At 42.6% G+C, this 23,676-nt stretch overlaps 1 protein-coding gene across 1 annotated transcript in view; it reads right to left on the bottom strand.

Moving 5' to 3' along the window:
- Positions 1–994: 994 nt before the first annotated feature.
- nphp4 (nephronophthisis 4) overlaps positions 995–23,676 on the bottom strand; it is a 200,718-nt gene continuing 178,036 nt past the window's right edge. The window contains exons 21-29 of the mRNA XM_052108606.1: positions 19,525–19,714; positions 18,614–18,697; positions 17,271–17,430; positions 17,067–17,131; positions 16,670–16,755; positions 7,198–7,369; positions 6,014–6,193; positions 4,278–4,421; positions 995–2,303 (exon numbers count right to left, since the gene is read on the bottom strand). Of these exons, the coding sequence (XP_051964566.1) occupies positions 2,163–2,303; positions 4,278–4,421; positions 6,014–6,193; positions 7,198–7,369; positions 16,670–16,755; positions 17,067–17,131; positions 17,271–17,430; positions 18,614–18,697; positions 19,525–19,714 (1,222 nt within the window). The 3' untranslated portion in view covers positions 995–2,162. The remainder of the gene's footprint in view (positions 2,304–4,277; positions 4,422–6,013; positions 6,194–7,197; positions 7,370–16,669; positions 16,756–17,066; positions 17,132–17,270; positions 17,431–18,613; positions 18,698–19,524; positions 19,715–23,676) is intronic.

Here is a 23,676-nt window from a genome sequence, read left to right as displayed (position 1 = left end):
GGGGTGACCAACCCTGCTCCTGGAGAGCTACCGTCCTGCTGAGTTTAGCTCCAACACACCTGCCTATCATTTTCAAGTAATCCTAAAGACCTTGATAAGCTGGTTCAGGTGTGTTTGATTAGAGTTGGATCTAAACTCTGCAGGAAGGTAGCTCTCCAGGACCAGGGTTTGTCACCCTTCCTTAGAAGAACTAAAGATCTCTCTCTCACACACACACACACACACACACATGGGTGATTCTTCAGTTAGGGAGACTTTTGACATCTTGAAATCATGAAGAAAAAAAAAGAAACTTCTGCAACAGTTTCATCTATGATTAATTTTCTTTTAAATTTGTATAAAAGATCTGATAACCTTTATGTCATTTTGGTAAAACCTGGCATAGTGATTACTTTTATTCAAAAGTCAAAGGATATCGATTTTCTGAATTAAAATATCAAATGCCAACCATTTGCAACATAACCAAATATAAACTTTATTTGGAAAATCTTAATTGTTATTGGAAATACTTGATGAGATGGTACAGCAGTATTGAGGATATTGATTCTTTGTCACTAAAAACAAAAAAAAAAAACAATGTGTATGTGGAAGGCATATTTTAGGATTTTTTTAAAGTTCTTTGTAGATTTAAGTTCTAAGTAGATTTCTACAAATACATTTCATGTACAGAAATAACAAAAAAATAAAAGTCTGAATAATCAAATTGTGGCAAATATAAAATTTAACACTCCTGAAAAATTAGGAAAAGGTATTTAAATATACAATAAAATAGTTAAAGCTATTATAAGCTATATTTTATATTTTTCATTATAAAAAATCCCCTAATTGAAAAATCACACATATACAGTGGGTACGGAAAGTATTCAGACCCACTTAAATGTTTCACTCTTTGTTATATTGCAGCCATTTGCTAAAATCATTTAAGTTATTGTACACATAGCACCCCATATTGACAGAAAAACACAGAATTGTTGACATTTTTGCACATTTATTAAAAAAGAAAAACTGAAATATCACATGGTCCTAAGTATTCAGACCCTTTATATATTTCTACACTTTCCATTTTATCTTTCTCAGTGTTTTCCACCGGTTTTTCGTGTCTGGAGCAACACAACCTCCCTATAGCGAAAATTTTGATTGTGAGACTGATCTGGTCTGGACTGGACTGGTTAGTTGGCAGGTCATTATGTTATTGTCAAATACAGACCGTTAGAGTTCAAATAGCAGCCAGGAGATTTTTCCACCGATGTTAATAGAAACCCTAAAAAGATACTTCATACACGTACATAAGTGCTATATGACTCCAACATGGCATGTCAGCATTAATAATAAAGAATCAAACTAAACAATATCATAGCATTTTATTGATGCTGGTACAAAAAATTACAAAAAGTAAAAGAAAGAATGAAAAAGAAAGAAAATCAGTAAAAAGAATATAATGGAGGCCTTTATTTATTTTCCCCAACTAAAATCACTCTATTCGCAGTGAGTGCAAACATGACACTATAAGCACTTTAAACTAAATGAAATAAAATGATTGGTCATGCAGGCGTACACACGCTTCTTGCTTATTGAAGATCTAAAGCTGAAGTCCTGGGCAAGTGGCCATCTGTTCTCCGCTGCTAATGACACATCACAGCGGGGGTTCATCTTTACGATAAACACACACAAACATCAAGAGTGCTGATACGGGCATGAGCTCTATAGAGAATCTCTTCTCCATTTCAGCTTAGAGCACTGCAGGATGGCTTTACTCCAACACATGTGAGAGTCTCTCTCTTTTTGAGCGCTTTGGTTAGAAGTCTGATTGGGTGTTTTGAAAGGTGAAATGACTTGGATGGAGTTGCTCATTGTCTGTGTTATCTCTCTCTCTCTCTCTCTCTCTCTCTCTCTCTCTCTCTCTCTCTCTCTATATATATATATATGAGAGAGAGAGAGAGAGAGAGAGAGATCTGTGTTTGTTACATCTCAAGCTCTTTGGATCTTACAGCACTTTATTTATTTAACAATTATATATTTCCATGAAGTTCCAAATCCAAACTGATTTGAAATGCAGGTTCAAGGTTTATTTGTGTTGGAAATAGGCAGCGAATATAGTGCAGTTAGTGTGTTATCTGTTTTGGATTGTAAGTGTGTGTGTGTGTTGCTTGGAGGAATTAATGTTATCTGTACTGGACACTAACACAGTAAGTGTCCTCGTTTTTATCCTCTTGGTCATTGATGAAGACAAGGATCTCTTCCGTTCCAGGGTTTTGACTTGGAGCAAAGCGCAGACCGATGGTGTAGATTTCCCCTCCCCCAATCTACAACACAAACAAATGCAAAATACTTTGTTAATTAGACAAAAATTTTAATAATAGAAAATTAATAGAAATTAATTTTGGATGTTTACAATGGTAAAGTTATGATGAGCACTATTCTCGCAGTTTATTGCTATTATAACATTTTGGCAACAACAAAAAATCTGAATATACATTTCTTCTGCCAAGTATTGGTTCATTGCCAAATTATAGGCTGTTTATGGTTTCCAAGCAATGTATCAACAAGGCACATATATGAACAATGTCCCACTAAGTGGAGGTAAGGTGTGGATTTATCAAGAAGAGCCAACAGGTTAGTTTCATGAGAATGGTTAGGAATCAAGTAATGCTCAATTAAAAAAAAAAAAAAAAAACTTTGAAATTAAATGTATTCTGTTCCATTAAGGGTTCTGGTTAGTCTATATTCTTACGCCAATATGAATGGCACACCAAAATAAAATATGTAATATATGTCATCATTGTCACAATGATCCACTTGTTTCTTATTTTCTGTCAGATGTGAATGTTAATCATAAATCAACCTTCGAGCATGTGATTGTAAATGCACTTTTTTTTTTGTATATATGCCACTTTGTAGATATGGTGCACGTGACCTTAACGACAAACTAAATCCAAAGTATGGCTTTAGAAGAGATAACAAAGACAGCGAAGTTGCTAGATACAATAAATGTGAATGTGTAATAACCTGTTACCCTAACTACTGATATTATACATAACTTCTTCCTTTTATATTACTAAAAGGAAAAAAAAACATTAAAGAACCAGAATTGTTAATTTCTTTAGAATTCCCATCCCTATCCTAAGTGCTCTCTTGCAACAGAATGTGGTTGCATTCCAGTGTATAGAGGGTGACGAGAGATATGGCTCTATCTTTATAGTCTTTATACATTGTCTCTAATGGCTGACTAAGACATATGGACCACAGTTGAGGATTTAGTTCATAATCTCCACAAAAGCACAGACGTATCGATCCTTCCTTTGTTTTTTGGCTCTGCGCCTATTTTACGATGACATTGCTGTTATTTCTCGAAGGGAAAAAACAACATCTCTATCCGCATTTCTCAAAAATATAGACCTCATAAATCCATTGGCAAGAGAAGATAATTGAAGCAGTGTTGACTACCAAGAAAATGAAACAGGCTGTTTCCTTTCTTTATGAGCTTCACCGTTTTTATTTGATTCTGAGGTATCATTAATCTGTTGTGTTCAATACTGTCAGTTGAATATTTCACATTGTTCTGCTATTATTTGCCCAGATGTGGGCTGTAAGCCATCATGCGAGACTCACTAAACCATAGAGCGATCAATGAGGGCACTGAATGATGAAATTAACATTTTCCCCCATCCTGTTTTACACCGTTTCTGGGCAAAATGATGACCAAGAAAAATTACTTTGTGACCCCCATACTCGCAGTTATATATCTGAGATATTCTGTCCCTGTGGCTAACTTATGTTCTTTGTCTCCATCTGGAGCAATAGCCAGTGGATGCATATTGATCACCTAATCATTTAATAGCTTTTAACTGAAGTCTAATGTAGAGCTGTAAGACCTACATGCATCATTCCCTCTCCTAAAGGTGTCAGATATTGACCATTTGCAGTCTGAGAGTGAGAATCTCTTTCTCTCTCCTTTTTTTGTTCTGCAGCTTTATGGTTTCCCCAAGGGACCAGCAATTCGAGGGGCCAATGCACAAAGTGAGTGCTCCAATATACATTGAACTTCACATACTGTGAAACATGTCTAAGAATGACAGTTTAGACAGAGAGTAATTGATTCCTAGACAGAGGCATGTCATGTATTTTCTCCTCTGGGCTCTAGAGAGCTATTTGGTCTTCAGGGTTTTTAAAATGTTGTTCTCCTTCAATGTTCAATGACAATTGTTTTCACAGTTCAGAGCAGTAGTTTGGTAAAACGATGCCTCTTGATGAAAGTTTGAGAGTTTGAGGTTTCTTACCTGAAATCGTTCCTCTTTAAACTTAAGCAGATCTGGGTGGTCTGTGTGCAGTTTGAATACTCTAGAGGATGAGTAGGGGTTCGTGAAACTGATTTTCTTGTTGCTTCCCCTCCCTCCATCTACAGGAACTTTGATTTCAAATGCCTGAGGAGATTAAACCACAAACCACGTCAGGTTTAAGTCACTGCCGAAAACAAAAAACATCCAGTGAGCAGCAGTTCTGTGGATGGAAATGCCTTGTTGATGAGAGAGGTCAACAGGGAACGGCCAGACTGGTTCAAACTGACAAAGTCTACAGTAACTCAGATAACTGCTCTATACAATTGTGGTGAGAAGAATATAATCTCAGAATGCTATTCTGAGATGCAGGTTGGCGCTGGTCGGCGCGGGATGAGTGGGACCTTCACAATATTAGCCACATGGTTTTAATGTTGTGGCTGATGGGTGTATATGGTACATCTCAGTCATTACTATATGAATACATTTACATTTATGCATTTGGCAGACGCTTTTATCCAAAGCAACTTACAGTGTACTTATTACAGGGGCAATACCCCTGGAGCAACCTGGAGTTAAGTGCCTTGTTCAAGGACACAATGGTGGTGGTGGCTGTGGGGATCTAACCAGTGACCTTCTGATTACCGGTTATGTGTTTTAGCCCACTATGCCACCACCACTCTGACTGAATACATGTTTCTAAACCTGTTGAGCTACCTAAATTCAGTAGACATTTAAGGCATTATAGGTGCACTACTCATGAGGCGGTCTCCAAACGTAGGCAGCAAAACTTTGCAGTTTTTTTTTTTTTTGACCAAAGGCAGCATCATACATAACCTTCACAGTAGATAAGGCAATCCTGCAATGTACTGTGATGAAATCAGGGAACACTTTCATTCAAGATGGCAGATGAAGTCAAAAGAAAATGTCCAATTTTATTTATATTTCATTCAGAAATCAAAAGTATAGATAAAATGCTCTAATTAAATTAATTAAAACTGGAAAATTTCATGTAATATTTGTGTGAGTTAAGCATTTAATTTGTGCTTGTCTGCTAATGCCAAACTGTAAAGCAGACAATGGAAAGGAGGCGGCAAGAACCGGCTTGTCAATATAAATAATATTTTAATAATAAACTGAAACAAACACACATGACGGACATGTCTTTAAACTATCTCTCTCTCCCGCACAACCCTCCGCAGTCGGCCTTTATCCCTCTCGGAGGCTTGATTAGCCTGATAAGGGACGGGGTGTGTATGATCACGACCCGGCCTGCCCTCCGCCCTGCCACACAAACTTTATTGAAATCAGTCTTTTATGTGCATTTACATTTATGCATTTGGCAGACGCTTTTATCCAAAGCGACTTACAGAGCCCTTATTACAGGGGCAATCCCCCTGGAGCAACCTGGAGTTAAGTGCCTTGCTCAAGGAAACAATGGTGGTGGCTGTGGGGATCGAACCAACAACCTTCTGCTTAACAGTTTAGTGCTTTAGACCACTACACCACCACCACTCTATACACCACCACCACTCAATCATGAGTGACCGTTAACGAAGTTACTGCCTATGTAGAGCAATAGGAGGTTCCATTTTGATTAGGAAGCTGCCTAATACTGTAGCTCCCTAGGTAGACAGTTGACAATGAGGCAGCTTACTAGGTTGCAAATGTTCACAGCTCTCAATACTGAGGAAAGTGATGTGCTACTTCCTATTTATGCATTTATTTAGCTTTCTCACCTTGGAGATTACAGGCTGCCGGCAAGTGATGCAGAGCAGCCAGGAGGCGACTAGCTGCTGTATGTCCACATCTACTACGTTGAGGTAAAAGAAGCGGCTTCCAGGATGCAGAGCCCTCACACCCACACGGACATCCTGCACTCCTTGAGCAGGCAGAGCAAAAACCTCACTTGGATCCACCTGCAGCACAAAACAAAATATTTTTTTACACTCAGAGCTTTTTGCATCAATCCGAGGAAGTACAAATACCCACAGAAAGAAAAGGTATCTAAAAACCACTTCCAGTCAGGAAACATTTGTTACACTATGCAGACATTGACTAGGACTCTTTAAGCTGCACCTGAAGCTCATAATGTCTAGCTACATTGCTTCATCATCTTTTCTCGGCTTCTGCTATGCAACATTAGCACATAGCCAATTAAACCAAGAGTAACGTCGCTATTTGCGCACAGAGCTTAGTTGACAAGGGAGCTGCTGTATTTGCTCAGCTTGCACAATTAGAATAACAGGAAATACACATTTCAAGATTTATGCTGCTAATATAATCCACATGTTCCATTACTCTCCTTTCATTTTCTGTATGAATTCACATTAAAGCCCTGCTTGCTTTGCTGAGGTATACTGAACACAGGATGTTAAAGATATTGTTTCAACCAGAAGAGCTTTATTGTTTTCAACTTCTCAATTTACTTGGCCTCATTCATATATAAATACATTCACACCATTTTAATTGCATTTAGTATTGAAACTGTCGACTCCATGCTGTGATTTTCTTATTATCTCATTTATTTTTCATAATTTTCCCTCTAAGGATTTTTCACACTCGATTCGATTGCTTGGTCGGAACCAGAGTTTCCAAGCTTCCAACACCCTCCCCTTGTAAGTCTCTTATCACATTGAAAGATTTGAATCCAAACCCCAGTATGTACAGTATGTGTCAGTATGGCAGTACACTTAAACAAGTTAGTCTGGATTGTGTTCATACCAATTACAAACCGTATCCAAATTCACATGAACCATACCCTATTCCCATTTCGAACCAAACTCTGATGTCAAAAGCTTGTGGGTCTGCACCATAATCTCTGGTGTGAAAACACCTCAAAGGAAGAAAAGGACCACATAATCCCCCATCAGGGTTCGCTACCCTGATCCGTGTGCTTTTTCTGTGACTCTGCTATGTGTACCTGAAGCTCCAGGGGATGTGATGCGTAGCACTTGACTCTGCGAATGGCTTTAGTGCCGTGCAAAACCAACGAATGCCAATTGAGAGTGCCACACACACAGCTCAGGTCCATCCTTTGCAGGTAATGAACGTATACCTGCCAGATCTGTGCAGGGGAGGTCAGCCAAGGGTCACTGCCATAGAGAGATTGACAAAGAGACATGTGAAAAAACCCACACACATTAAAGAACAATCACTTTTTTCTTTTCATACAATGACACAGTGGCAAGACAGGCCTGATGTTCTTATGTGCCCAGAGAGAGAGAGAGAGAGAGAAGAGAGAGAGAGAGAGAGAGAGAGAGAGACAGACATATCTCAGATCTTCAAAAGAGAGATGTTCATAGAGACACAAAATGTCACCGTTTTTAAATTCATCCATTTACCCATTCTTTAAGAGCATCTCATGAGCCAGCAGGCAGTCATGTCCCTGCAGGAAGTTTAAAGATGTTGATGTCATTCTTTATTATACTGCCTACTGGGTCTCTGGAGTTTGAATGTATTAAAAATGAAGGACTTTGTGGGTGAGCTCTTCACCCTACCTGAGGGGTTCAAACTAAAGGGACAAAGTTAGGAGAACATTTGTGCCGTCCTTGAATGTTCAGGTGTCCTTAACCGCAGCCGTTGTTGCAAAAAGCTGATTGATTCCTTATTTATAATAATTGCTCAGAAATGGCATTGGTTATGAGTTTGTCTGCTCTGTATTAAGAACTCATTACAAAATATAATTTTAATTTTTGCAAGAAGAAAAAGGAGGAATAAGAAAGCAAACAGTTTTATGGACAAATTTAATAAACAGTTGTGTGGTATTTCAGTGTCTTAAAGGGGTCATGACATGGTTTTTTTTATTGTATTATTATGTTCCCTTAGGTGCAATTATAGTATTAATATATTTTTTTTTAAGAAAAACTTTTAAAATCTAGTGATTTATGACCTTTTCCCACCCTGTTTCTCATCCTCAAACAGTCTGTTTTGGGGCGTTTTCCATTGAAGACCTCAGTGTTAACGCCCACTGTTATGATTGGCTAACGTCAGTGCCTATGTATCAATTATTGACGCCCCAGCCAGAACAATATGCAAGTAAACTAAGTAAAAACACTGTGATTATTCATAATGAATGAAATTGCGCTTTAAAAAGTAGTTTAAAGTTTAAAATAGATTACTTACAGTTTGCGTCGTCGTTGTTCCCAGAATAGTCGGCACGGACTTATCTTTGAGCAACAGTTTTCTGGCAAAGCCAGCATCATATTGAGATTTGTTCTCAAAACAGTCATCCTTAAAATGTACAGAACAAACGCTTAAGTTAACACTGCCGTGACTGGGACGTCCTCAAAAAATAAACTGCATCCATTTTTCCCTGACGTCTGGATCTTTCGGCAGCTTATTCAGAGGTTTTGTTTGACCACAGCCAGGAACAGCACATCTGTGTGGCATCGTAATTTTCCTGTGCACAAGTAGTCTCTGTCAGAGCTCGCTGTCCATCGACTGAACACTTGTGAGGCGCACGGCGATACTGAAATCAGCGTAGTTGTCTTGCGCTTAAAGCGTAGTTATCTTGTGCTGGAGGCGGTCATATGCAAACGCTGTTACGTCACTTCTAACCGACACGTCACTTCTAACCATGAATCCAGAACGAGCTGTATTTTGAGCTTGATTAAATAAATGATTCGTTTAGAATGGGGAGGACGTCTTAAAATATTAAACTTGCAGGACGTTTTAATGATACAAAGACCTCTTATATACCAAAAGATCAAGGCAAATTTGGTTTCTCATGTCATGACCCCTTTAACAATGCAAGTTTAACCAGGCAATACATTTATTGAAATTGAAATGTGCCATGAGTCATTGTCAGTCTTTTTTGGCTTATTATAGATTGCTCCTTATTCACAAAAATTAGTGCTGTTTGTCTGGTGCAATTAAGGGCAATAATAAGTCCATGGAAAGCAGACAGTAAATAAAAAGTTACATTTAAAATAGTTGTTTGTTTATTTTCTATGGATCATGGGAGCAGTAATTCATTAAATTAATCTAATGATTGAGAAGAGTGTTTTAACCAGGTATATATTCAGACAAAAGTTGCAGTCAAGGGCATTTTTGGCATTTTAAAGAGTCAGGCGCCTGGATCACAGTGGTAGAGTGATACAGTATAGTCCTGGAAAATGTAAGATCCCAATAGTCTGCTTCATCCTCCATTACCTCACACTCAAGTGACTTGCAAGATTGTGAACTACATCATGCAAATAGTGTGTTTTTGCCAATATTTGATTTACATTGAATATACAGTTCAAAAAATGTTAATAGACGGCGCTATCATCATGAACAATTCATTCATACTGAATTCCCACCTTAATGTTAAAATACAAACATAACAACACAAGTGAAAACTTTGCCTGTAATTGATTTGTGTTGCTTCATGATTGCTGTCACTCTTGCCGGCTGTAGTTCCAGAGAGAGATGAATTATCTCGTAGGTACAGAAATTGTGTTTCTATTCATGTTCACTGCTTATGAACTCAGAGATGTCGTAGATTTAGATGAATAAATGAATATTATGATCTGATGCAATCAGACAGTAAATGAGACATCCTGATTAAGATAAGATGTTATCCAAATGTCATTAATCACACATGAAGGGATTAATCAAGGACCAGGCTTTCACACACATGCAAAATCACACAGGTTCATACACACCCATACACACCCACACACACACACACACACGATGTTGGTGTGGCTATCTTTATGAGGACTCTCCATAGACATAATAATTTTTATACTGCACAATCTATAGATTCTATCACCTAATCCTCCCCCTGAACCTAACCCTCACAAAAAAACAATGTTTCAAAAAACATTGTTTAGTATGTTTTTTAAGCGATCTGTTCTATGCGGACACTCGCAATGTCCTCATAAACCACATTTACAGCGTAATTACCAGTTTGTAACCTAAATAAATGTCCCTGTCAGCCACCCAAACCCACCCACATACACAAATACACACACACACACACACACACACACACAGCTGGAACAGTGAAAACGAATCGGTTACCTAACGTAACCTCGGTTCTCTCTAGATGAGGGAACGAGTATTGTGTAAGCTAGCTTACGCTACGGGAAAGATTCATCTTTTCTGAGATATTGAAGCCAAAAAATTATCCTTAATTTTGTATCCATTGTCAATGCAGTGCGGCAGCTGCAGACCTTGAGCGGGCTAGCTAGCGAGCTCATTGGTTGCTCTACGGCAACTGCTGCAGCCTATAGACGAGCTTGGGCTGAACTTCGCATCCAATGAGAGGCGTCCGGCGCTCACTGCATCAAAGCCCGCCAAAAGGGCGTGACTAGAGTGCATATAAGCGTAGTTCAGTAGGCTGGAACCCTGGTTTTCATTGAATGAAGCGAAAAATGCGCTAGTGGCGCTGAAGCACGGCCAGTTACGCAATACTGCGTTCCCTCATCTAGAGAGAACCGAGGTTACGTTAGGTAACCGATTCGTTCTCTTACGAGAGGTTCTCTCGTATTTGCGTAAGCTAGCTTACGCTACAGGAACCCTTTGTCAACGCCGTCGCGCCAAGCATCCACTGCATGAGCCCCAGGGAATTAAGGGGGACCCAGGGGAGCCCTTGTGAGTGGGGAATTTATATTTGGCCGGCAAGAGTGCAGGCCAGTGTGTGTGTAGTACATAAGCACATAGACAGAGCGGCGGTGCCGGTCTGTGTGGACTGTGTCCCATTAATGCAACTCACCAGGGGAGCTGCAGCGTATTAAACCGCTAGCAGTTTAGCCTGCAGAGCGGGTACTTCCAGATTGTAAAATCTGACAAAGGTGGAGGGGGAAACCCAGCCCGCTGCCACACATATGTCGTGAATGGAAATCCCGCTGGACCATGCCCACGAGGAGGCCATGCCTCTAGTGGAGTGAGCCTTAATGCCTAGCGGGCATGGTAGGTCTTTTGACGCGTACGCGGCAGCAATAGCGTCCACTATCCATCTGGACAGTGTCTGTTTCGAGGCGGCGAGACCTTTGGTGCGCCCTCGAGCGAAATGAAAAACTGCTCGGAGCTTCTGAAAGATCGCGGAGCGCGCAGTATACAATCTCAGTGCTCTGACTGGGCAAAGGAGATTGGCGTCGCGTTCCCTATCAGATGCTGGTAGCGCCGACAAGGAAATGATCTGTGCTCTGAAAGGAGTACCGACCACCTTGGGGACGTAGCCGTGTCTAGGCTTTAAAATGACCTTGGAGTCACTTGGTCCAAACTCAAGACACGCAGCGCTGACAGATAGCGCGTGAAGGTCTCCCACCCGTTTAACTGATGATAGGGCAGTTATAAAAACGGTTTTAAATGAGAGGTGTTTCACATCCACGGATTGAAGCGGTTCGAAAGGGGGGGCTTTCATAGCTCGAGAACTATAGAAAGGTCCCAGATAGGAACCGATGGGGGGCGCGGAGGGTTCATCCTTCTAGCTCCCCTGAGGAAGCGGATGACCAGCTCGTTTTTACCCTGTGACTGGCCGTGCAGGGGTTCAGCGAACGCCGCAATGGCCGCCACGTACACTTTGAGCGTGGATGGGGATCTGCCCTTAACCAGCAGCTCTTGTAAAAACACGAGCAGCGGCGACAACCCACATGTCCGTGGGGCCAGGTCTCTGTCGGTGCACCATTTTGAAAACACAGACCATTTTGACGCATAGAGTCTTCTCGTGGAGGGGGACATCACTTGTATGATGGTGTTTATTACTCCTTCTGGCAAAGCGACGGGTAGTCGTTGATCACCCACGCGTGTAGCGCCCAGCGCTCTGGGTGGGGATGCCAGATCGTTCCGCGAGCTTGCGAGAGGAGATCTGCTCTCACTGGGATGGGCCACGGCACTGTCAGTGACAGCTGCGTAAGCTCCGGGAACCATGTTTGATTCTCCCAGTGCGGGGCTATGAGGAGCACCGAGTGGCGCGTTTCCCTGATCCTCTGCATTACCTGTGGCAATAGCGAGACGGGAGGGAAGGCGTAAAGCGGGCGGTTGGGCCAGTCCTGGGCCAGTGCGTCCTCGCTTCGAGAAAAATATTGGGCAGTGAGAGTTCTCTTCTGGCGCTAAAGAGGTCTATCTCTGCTCTGCCGAATATGCGCCATAATGTCTGGACTGTTTGAGCGTGCAGGGACCATTCCCCTGGGGAATATTGTCTCTGGACAGTCTGTCTGGGCCGTCGTTCAGGTGGCCTGGCACGTGTGTCAGCCCTCAGCGGCGCAGGTGGCGCTGGGACCAACTCAGTATGCGTTTAGGTCAGATGGAAGAGGTTCCTGGATCTGACACCGCCCTGGCGGTTTAGATAGGATACCACAGACCTGTTGTCTGAGCGGACCAGGGAAGGTGACCCTGAATGATCGGGAGGAAGCGCCGCGGCGTACTCGACCGCTATCATTTCCAGACAATTTATGTGAAGGAGCTTTTCCTGAACTGACCATAGGCCAAAAACCGGAGAGCCCTCGTAGACCGCGGCCCAACCCGTGTTGGACGCGTCTGTCGAGATGACTTTTCGGCGAGATACAGCTCCCATCATCACTCCCCGCTGATACCACTCGGCCACTGTCCAGGGCTGCAGAGCTGAAATACAGGTCTGAGTCACTCTGATTGGCTGGCGGCCTGTGGCCCAAGCCCGGCAAGACGCGCGGGTGTTTAGTAAACCCAGTTGAAGTACTGCTGCGGCTGAGGCCATGTAGCCTAGTACTCTCTGAAACTTCTTCAGAGGTGTGAGGCTGTTCATGTGAAATGACGCGGCTAGTCGCTGCACACGGCGTCGCTGTGTAGATAAGCGAGCCGTCATTGCCACTGAGTCTAGTTCTATTCCAAGGAAGGAAATTTTCTGACTGGGCTGTAGTGAGCTCTTGGTCCAATTGACTGCAAGGCCCAAACTGTTCAGATGACTGAGGAGAACTGTCCTGTGAGACAGAAGCTCCGTATGTGATTGTGCCAAAATCAGCCAATCGTCCAAATAGTTCAGAATTCGCAAACCCTGACTCCGCAGGGAGTGCGGCGCCAGCGTCCATGCACTTCGTGAAAGTACGAGGTGCTAAGGACAGGCGAGCGGAAGGGCGGTGTATTGATAAACCTGGCCATCAAAGGCGAATCTCAAGAATGGCCTGTGACGGGGATTTATCTGAATCTGAAAGTATGCATCTTTCAGATCGAGAGAAATAAACCAGTCCCCTGGCGCATCATGCGCGAGGAGTTTGCTGGTTGTAAACATTTTGAGCGGTCTTTTTGCAAGCGCTTTGTTCAAAACCCTGAGATCTAATATTGGTCTGAGGCCGCCGTCTTTCTTGGGGACAAGAAAATAGCGGCTGTAAAACCCCGACTTCAGCTCAGGGAGGCGGCACTCTCTCTATGGCCCTTTTGCACAGAAGGTTTGCTATTTCTGAGCGAAGCATGCACGCTGCTTCCGTGTTCACAGTAGTTTCGAGCGCGCTCTGAGGCGAGGAGGGCGGCGATCGAACTGTAGTAAATAGCCCTGTTTTATTGTGCTTAACACCCATTCGGATATCCCTGGGATATCTTCCCACGCTTTGAAGCGTAATGTTAGAGGGTGAGTGGCCAAATCGCTCTGATTGCCGCACACAGCGCTGAACAGAACGTGTGGCCGCTTACTGTGCTTATGCTGGACTGCTCGCGAGACAGCATGGACAGGCTGTTCTGTGAGTGACTTCCGATTGAGGTGAATGGGGAAAGAGTCACGTCTGTTAAGTGATCACGCAAGCATAGTCGCGGACGCGGGACTTACATACAGAAAGTGTTTGCTGGCCGTGTGACAGAGCGGGCAGAGAATGGAGCGTGCTGCGTATTCGTGGCGCATTTATTGACTCTAACACTTCGAGTGGTTCAGTAACCGCTTTTGAGTGTGCTCTGATGGGGACACGGAGCATGTAATGCTTGTGTGTAGAGGTGAACACTGGATTGTGGGCACATTTTCTACACGTAAGGCTGGTCGTGTGACAGAGCGGCCAGAGAATGAAGCGTCGCGCGGATTAGGTGAGGTGCGTTTATTAACCCTAACACTCGGCGGTTCAGTAACCGCTTTATGTGAGTGTGCCGTGATAAGAGCCACGGGATGTGTATCTTGTGTGTAGGGGTGAACACTGGATTGTGGGCACATTTTCTACACATAAGACATGTTTGCTCTCTGGTATGGACACGGGATGTGTAATGCTTGTGTGTAGAGGTGAACACTGGGTTGTGGGCACATTTTCTACACATATGGCATGCTTGCTCTTTACCAGATTTATTTGAGTGCGCAGTGCAAGCGCTGAGCGTTAACACCGGCTTGTTGGCTGCTGAATCTACCACTGTAGTAGCCTGAAGGAAGGGGACTGACAGGGGCGAAGCTTTGGCGGTGGTCCGGCGCAGCGGGACTGATCCGTCGTTTTGTCAACAAAGCTAGGAGGACTTCGGTTGTTCAGGTTTCAGCGCAATTCTAGTCCGAGGCCCGCGGGCGGCGGTCTCGCGGTGGCTGTCTGAGCCTTGATCGGCGGCCGCCCTGTCGACGCTGAGAAGTCTGGCTTTGTTGAGCTGGGCTGTGAAGAGGCTGCGTGCAGGAGGCTCACGTGGGCGGCCTGCAGAGGAGCTAGCGCGACGAGGCAGAAAGAGATTCATGGCTTGTGTGGCTTTTGGACCTCTGAAAACCGGTCAATGATACCACTCACCGCGGAGCGAAGAGACCGGATGGAGAGGCGGTGCGTTGAGGAGCGTAGAGTGCTCTGCTTCTCCCATGTCGGCTAGCGTTAGCCACAGATGTCTCTCGGTCACAGTCAGCGCAGTCATGCACTTCCCTATAGCTTGGGCTGCAGCTTTGGTAGCTCGGAGGGCGAGGTCCGTAGCACTCCGTATGTCTGCAACCGCCTCTGGATGCCTGCTTTCCTCATCCCACTCCCGCAGAAGGTCCGCTTGGAGGATCTGTAGGACGGCCATAGAGTGCAGAGCAGATGCAGCTTGGCCGGCGGCGGAATAGGTGCGGCCAACACAGGCGGAAGTTGTTCTGCAGGCCTTAGACGGGAGCACTGGTTTAGACCGCCATCTCGTGGAGGGCGGGCAAAAGGTGTGCTGCTACCGCATCCTCGACCGGAGGGATGGAAGCGTAGCCCTTCTCAGTGGTGCTGTCCACCGAAGGCCGAGAAAGGCGGGTTCCATGATTTGGAAAGCTCGGCGTGGAGTTCCGGCAGGAAGGGAGCGGCCCGGGTAGCGGGTGCTGCGCGGCGGCGGCTCTGTAGAAAGTAGCCGTCAAGTCTGTTGGGTGCCTGCTCAAGGGCGGTGACCACTCGAGCCGAGGCGGTCGGCGGCCTGTGTGAGGAGCGTGTTAGTTCCCGCCGACTCGGCGCGGGTCCTGCTGGATTCCTGGGCCGAGGAGGAGGCGTGTGAGCCTGACCACTCCTGGCTGTCCGAAGCCATGATGGAACAGCCCTTATCCTCCGCTTCTTCGTCCGAGATGGCAGCAGAGCAGCCGCTCGGCGGCAACTGCGGCGTCCCAGGTGGGCGGGGAGGGTGAAGGCGATGCTTTCGAGGATGGGCTCGGTGAGGCAATCGCTTCTACCACTGTTTCCGGCAGCCTTTGAGAGCGGCGCTTTTTCTGCGCGGCTGAGCGGAAGGCGGCGGCGGCCGGTCCTGAGCGCTCGAGTCGAGCCCGCAGGGTCGACATCGGCAGCTCCTCGCAGAGATTGCATCCGCCGGCGAGGGCGAGCTCAGCATGCCCCAGTCCCAGGCAGAGAGCGCCAGATGATGTGGCGGTCTCCGGTGCTGAGAGGAGCGCGGCATGAGGCGCAAGTGGGCGAGGCATCTTAAAAAGACGCTCGTACTCTTTTGTGAAGTTCTTTAAGAACTAGCTTGCTTTTAAAAGGATACGTCGCCGGATGGCGTAGCTCGCAGGACGGCTGAAGGTGGCGAAGACGGCCGGCTTCTTCGGCGCTGTCCACGCTTGCTTGATGCCCCTCGAGCGGCGACGGCTTCCAGTTCAGTGATGCGAAGAGCTTCGCTGAAGAGATGAAAATCAGGGTTCCAGCCTACGAACTACGCTTATATGCACTCTAGTCACGCCCTTTTGGCGGGCTTTGATGCAGTGAGCGCGCGGACGCCTCTCATTGGATCGCGAGTTCAGCCCAAGCTCGTCTATAGGCTGCAGCAGTTGCCGCAGAGCAACCAATGAGCTCGCTAGCTAGCCCGCTCAAGGTCTGCAGCTGCCGCACTGCGTTGACAATGGATACAAAATTAAGGATAATTTTTTGGCTTCAATATCTCAGAAAAGATGAATCTTTCCCGTAGCGTAAGCTAGCTTACACAATACGAGAGAACCTGTCGTAAGAGAACTATTAATTTAACAGGTACTCACTTCTTAGAGAACTGCAGATTGAACTGTAGAACACACACACACGGGGGAGAAAAGTTGAAAAAGGTGTACATACGTGAAAATGGTGATGAAGAATTTCCTAATCTGCGGACTTGGACGACCTGGTACTTTCAGATAAACATCCTGTGGTTCACCAGGAGGCTAGAAAAAAGTTAAGCTAGTTTTAAAAAGCAAGAAATATTTAAGAAATTAAAAATATACAGATTAAAAAATATGCAAAAAACTATAATGATTAACTGTTTAATTGCTGACAGGAAAAGTTATGGAATATTTAGCCAAGCACACAAAGATTTGAAAGAATTTACATTTGAAAATGCTCGCTTTTGAAAAATGTATGTGTAGCCTTTTCAGTGACGGCATCATCAGCTCAAAACCACAGACACTAATTTATAACTCATCTCCAGTCTGATTGGCTGGCTGCTTTTTCATAAAGTGACTCCAGATTGGCTTACTAAGGTGGTGGTGTGGCATATGACATTGGGGTCGCTACAGCGTACATGGAGGGTGGTGGAACCATCTGTGAGCCAGTACAAAAGGAGACAGAGCACAAATGGGGTCTTTAGTTCAGGACAAATAGCAGACACGGAAGTGTGTTTGTGTGTGTGCGTTTATGTATTTATGTATGCAACAGCGGAGATATTTGTAATGAGCTTTACCTGCTGTGCTGTCCCAGGCTGAAGGCAGGCGAATGGCTTTCTTTAGGAAGGTGAGTTCAGGCTGGTAGAAACGGAAGGTCTGGTCCACCACATGTGGCGTCGGTTCAACATTCACCTGGCAGATCGCCAGAGGCTTTCCGTCATCCCCGCGGAACTGCACCTGTTAGACAAGCAGATCAGTTACAGCCTACGCAACAAATCTCACAGTCAAGATGTAAACATTTAAAAGGCTTCCTGAAAGTTACAAACCTCAAAGAGATTACAGGAGAAATTAAATATATAGATTTCATAAATAAATTAAAACAAGTTGAGCTCTATTGGCTGCATCTATGACATGCTGTCAAATTTCACAGATAGTAACTTTGAATCATCTCACAGTTTGTAAAACAATAAAATAAAACATTTGTGTATAGTGATGCTTTTGGAATAGAAGTTACAATGGAGCAGAAGTTCAAATCTGGCTATTTAATACAATTTCTAAAAACATTTCTATTTATTCTTCTGCACAGAAATATGTGTTATTTAAGATGTACTTGTTTCTCTATGTAAACATTCTTTTTGGGATTCTTGTGTGCATCAAGCAAATGTTACAGGGTTTATCAGCTTTACATCATCATGACAAGAGTTGAATATTTGATGAGGCTTTTCAGTTTTATCACTATGTGCATTTTAATGTTTGTCCTGGTGAATTTCCTTGCCCTATAGACTTCCATTGAGAACGTATTAATGTAAACAGATTTTTGCTTGTTTTTACAAATTGAACCAACATGTAACCAGCAACAAACAAACCATCATGAAAATATTGGAGTCTTTTTAGCACCCCTGCTTTCCATGAAATTCAATGTCAAGGTCTACCAATAAATGACAGAGTTATCTGAGATCAGACACACTGAATGAACCACACTGACAGTATGTACTGCAATATGAAGTAGCGCGAGTCATCTTCAGTCTTAGTGTATAACCTCTCTCGTATGTGAGATAAAGTTGAGCTAGCTTTCAGATTCACAGCCCAAGACAACCCATTGACACTTCTCTGGAGGTGATGTCAGTTAGTGCACAGCAATGCTTGACCCCAAATGACCTAAAAATGATATGGGAGATGTGTGTATGTGTGTGTCAGCGGTTTTGCAAGGCATCACCATCAGTCTCCCTCAGCTGCATATGGCAGCAATAGCCTTGAAACACAATGAGCCACAATGATGCAATGAAACAGCAAATCACCACAAATGGAGCTTTGGTTAACAGATTACACACATGCACATTCAAACACACAAACTTGCCCCAAATACAGGGCCGATTCTTGGCTTAGACAAACTAGGGGGTCTAGCCATGTATGTGCTTACCTTGATGGATTTGGCTTGAATTGTATTGGACAGATGTTTCTCAGCCATCTGTGGACTTCTTGAAATCTTTAAGCTTTTTGTACCCTGCATTATTAAAAGAGAGTGATTCATGTACAGTGCAGTATTCAGTGAGACAGAGAACAATCAAAATGCAATAATGTCATTAAGGGATGGGAAAACATTGTTTAGACACGTCTGTTCAGACCGTCTGGATGTGGCTCTTTTTAATCCATTTCATTATTGTCGATGCTTTGAGGCATTTTAACCTCCCTCCTTCACTTGTGGGTGCATCTGTAATACTACAGACTATAAGCAAACCAAAATACAATTAAGCCGGAAACATGTGAACTAATCCAAGTCTCATCAGTGCACAAGGGAAATGAGGAAACAAATGCATTTTATAAGTGATGACACATCGTTCACGGTTGAATTGAACTACAGTACAAAACACAAAGACAATTAAATAGTCCATATTTTTTCCTTATGTTATTTTCCAACACAAGCAGTTCAGCCAACAGATCTGGGACTTTTTGTTTGTGAGCAAAGTACTGATGATAATTAATTTGGGTGTAGCTAAGTGAGATGTCCTAAAGATCCAGTTTACACCTTGTAGTAAAATTTTAATTCTGTCATCATTTACTCACCCTTGTGTTGTTCCCATGGAACACAAAAGGAGATGTTAGGCAGAATGACAACCTTTCACTTGCATCTTTTTTCTATCCAATAAAAGTGAATGTTGACTGAGGCTCATTCTGCCTACAGTAACAACTCCTTTTGTGTGATCACAGGAAATATATTTGAGACACCTGTTACTACCAGGTGTAAAGAGCGATCTGTCTCACCTTACACACTGTGATCGGATCACCTGATATGGATGTTAATCCTTGAAGTAAATAGGGTTCTAGATTTACCTGAGGGGGGAGGGTGTGGCCACAGATGAAGGTCTGGAACTTGAAGGGGATGTGGATGCTTTCTTTCGGACGCAGGTAAACCTGCGGAGTCAGCGTGCCCTCCTTCAGATGAAACATCTCCTCCTCAAGAGGAGTCAGCGTCTTTGTTAACTCCTTAAAATATCTCCACTCCTCAGTCTTCACGATTACACTGAGGGATAAAGAGAGAGGGAGTTAAAGAGGTAATGAGGGAGGGAGAGAGACAGAGAAAAAGAAAAGAACAGCTTGAGGGCTTTCTCTGGCATGCCAACAGTATTTCACTGGCATTGATAAAGAGAGTATTTGAGTATGCGTGATGCAGTCAAGCATAAGTCCTCACAGAACTAAAACTCCAGGGAGGGTATGGCTTAAAGATAATACACAGTGGGTATGAAATATTACTTTCTGTTTCATAGAGAAGAATTTCATGCACATATATATGATGGAAAAGGGCATTTTAAACATCAAAGGCTGCACCTCCATGCTCGAGAAGGGAACATTCTCCATAAATTCTCACTCCTTTAGATGTGAAACCAAGTCTCATAAAATTCAATCACATTCCCTTTTTAATAACAGAGAGCCAGGCAGGAGGCACGAAGTGAAGCACACTTACATGAACAAAAAAAAGCCCAGTTTTCCTTCCTCTCATAAATATGCATGCATGTAAGGAGCTCTTTTAAAAGAGTTATGCAAAACAGAGAAAGAAAAAAAATCGAAATGTTATTGGGCTATAATTTGAACAGAAAGTATGGTCTGGCAGAATATTTCTTCACTATCAGAGATATAAAGCAAATACAAGCTTTATACAAAAGAAGACAGAATTTGTGGTCATGGTGAGGCTGAGATAGAGGCACACCTTCTCTTTAACTATAATAAATGACAAGATAAAAAGAGATACTTCGAAAAACAAGATAAATCAGAACAAATGCTATTTTTACTGGGGTAGCTCAATTACTGTAAACAGTCAAAAATAATTTTTGAGCTGCATACCTTCAAACGCTAATCACTGCTTTGATCACCATATTTAATAGTTGATTGTACAAAATACTTATAGAGTATTCTTAAAGTCCAGTCATGTATATTTAAATATTTAAAGGCAGAAGCTATCTACACTAGGTGTAAGAAGTGATGGATGCTATTTCTCCCAAGTGTAAACAGCAACAAAAAGCATCTTAGTGTTATATTATATTCTAACATCAATGTGGGGCATCACTGCAGCGTGTTTACTGTTTATTTAGAGTCCCATAGATACCCTACACCAACCCATAACCTTAAACCTAACCCTAACCTTCCCTTAAAAACAATTAACCATGGTTTTATTAAAGTAACCATAGTGTCATCACCATGGTATTTTGTAGTAAAATCATAGTAACCACAAAATTAAATATGGTAACTATAATAAAACCATATTACTGTAGTAAAACCACGGTTAATTGGCTTAAAACTATGTCTTCTGCCAAAAACACATGGTTACTACCATATTACTATAGTAAAACCATGGTTAATTTTACCCTGGAACAAACGTCACTGCGAGTAAATATACCTTCATATAAATTTGTATTTGTTATTATTAGTAGTATTAAAGGAAATATTAAGAGTGGATATAGGAACCGGATAGAAAAAAGTTGGAAAAAATGCAGAATCAAACACCTGTCATCAGCACGAGAAAAGCATACCTACACTGTCGTAACACCCATCGCCACTGAAGCGATACAAGGAGCCACAGATTGTCTTAAATTTCTGTGTTTTCACCAGACTATTGGAGTGCAAATAGCGCGCTGCGTGGCAGGTCCTATTTATTCAAAGTGCAACTAGTCACTCTGATACGTAAATATTTATTCTGCTTGTTAATTGCCCATACATGGGGTTATGGATTTGAAGGTAGAACATGCTTACTATGCGTTCTTGAGTTATTGTAGTGGTTAGAAACCTCAGTACTAAATGGGTTGAAAGAATTATCTTCAAAAGTCTGTGCCATTACACTGGATGTGTTATTATTCAGGTAAGCTGCTATAAATATATTATATATGTTTGGCCTAAGCGCGGCTCTATATGGTGTTTTGACATATTTCCAACTGAAACCGAATGTAGGAGCATTACATGTAGAATGGTTTGAGCCACTTTATCCTCATGATCACTTTTGCTGTGTTTTGCTTGTTTCAAAATAGTAATACAAATTTGATCACCAAAAAAACGTGATCACTTATGTACAATTCTGGCATAAAATGCATCAAGGACATATGCAAATTCACAGTTATTTCTAGTTTGAAATGTAAAAAAAATCAAGCTAGTGGGCCGGCAAACAAGGCCGTTTGGGGTAGGGAACAGGGCTTTTGGAAAGTACACCTCTTCACCATCTCGGTGTTTGCAGCTTCGATGGCAGGTTTGTGTACAAGATATTGATGGGGTGTTGTTAAAAATTACTTAAAACTTTTGACTATTGGCTTACCTGCCGAGTGATCTCACAAACATTAGCAAAGAGTCAGTCATATCAGTGGAAGAGAAAGTAATTTAATTTTAATTAAAGATTAAGCGGTAAATATATATATATAAAAGATATGCAAGAATGAATCGTTCACTGTAAGACCAATAACATGCATTTTAAAAATTTAATCAATTTTGATTTCATGCTGACTTTGAAGCATTAGTTCACCCCAAAAAGAATAAAAAAGTATGGCTAAAAAACAGCTTCACAATAAGGAAAACAAATCATGTGCTATACAGGACCTAACCTATGAGGATTATGTGAATAAGGCTGAAGAATGTGGACCACTTTGGTGATAGTTGGCTTGTCCTTTAACCTGCAGCTCCTTCAGGTTGGCTTGTCTATATATAATGTGCAACTACCGGTAAGAAACTATTTCTTCAGTAAAAGGAAGAAAGAGAGATAGAGCAAGAGAGATAAGAGAAGGTGACTTTATAAAGTGGGCTTTGTGGCATACATCAGCAACACAAAACAGACCTGACATACAGTATCCTTTGCACTGAAAGAAAGAAGCTTCAGATTCAACACAAACATACAAATGCAAACTGAAGATCTCAGGTATTTGTTTTTCTTGCCACAGTACTGTGCATACATATCAGAGAAGTTTGAACTGACTTATAGAGGTAACACACACATACACATACACATAAACATACACACACTGGTTCTGGCTTAGAGGCAGGCAGGTGGTTACCTCCATGACAGATCTGAATGAGCTTAGGTTTTATTCAGCAGTGAAACATAAGTAAGCTGAGAAGACATTTGCCATGCAAACATACATGCTATACAGATAGAGATGGCAGAGAATATTCATCTTCTGGGGGGTAAGAATAGCTAGACTGTATGTTGCCCTAAAACCAGTGGTCAAGTTTTGTTTATGAGATGCTGTAACTACATGATCTGGAGCCAAAAAGTTATTTCTCTATTGAGGGCCATTCAAGCGTTTAGCAGAGACTTTTATCAAAAGTGACTAATGGTGCATTTAAGCTATCCATTTTAGTACAAGTGTTCCCTGGAAACTGAACCCATGATCAGGAACACTCAACAAGGCCATTCAAAAGTAGCTGTGTATTTTGAAAGTAAAAAATACATGTAAAATATTTTAGAATAATGATGTTTTGCCAGGGCCTGATTTTTTGGAGTGCTTTTAAAAGCATGAAATGCAGGACTTTTTTCCCTGTCTGCTGTCTTTTATGTCACAGCTCAGGGTAGTCTCTAATGAAGGGTTTGGAAGTGTTCACATACTTTTGATGTCATCAGCCAATCAGCGTTGTCATTTTCCACAGATCATATGGCATTTACAGTTAAGGTGATTGGCTCAATAAGTTCTGTGGTTCCATGAGCAATGATAGCAGATTACAAATCACGTACTTCGAGAGGATCCTCTGCCAGCTGAGCAACTACCATTGGAATTAATGGAAATGCTAACAGATCTCCAGGAAATATAAATCTTCTAAAGCACAGTTTGTGTGTATCTGGAGTTTGCACTGCTAATCTCTTATCTAATTAAAGTTGAGTCCATGCAGGGGTGTTATTCTGCCCCACCCTCTCAACATCACTCTCAGCTTTTGTTTATCAAGATGGAGTGTGTATGGATATTTTGTGTGTTATTCCTGGATTGTGTGTCTAGAGCTTTAGTAGAAATTTGG

This window comes from Xyrauchen texanus, chromosome 37 (genome assembly GCF_025860055.1).
Source record: "Xyrauchen texanus isolate HMW12.3.18 chromosome 37, RBS_HiC_50CHRs, whole genome shotgun sequence".
NCBI lineage: Eukaryota > Metazoa > Chordata > Actinopteri > Cypriniformes > Catostomidae > Xyrauchen > Xyrauchen texanus.
The sequence above is the reverse complement of the archived record's forward strand: the minus strand, read 5'-3'. Positions and strand labels throughout refer to the sequence as shown.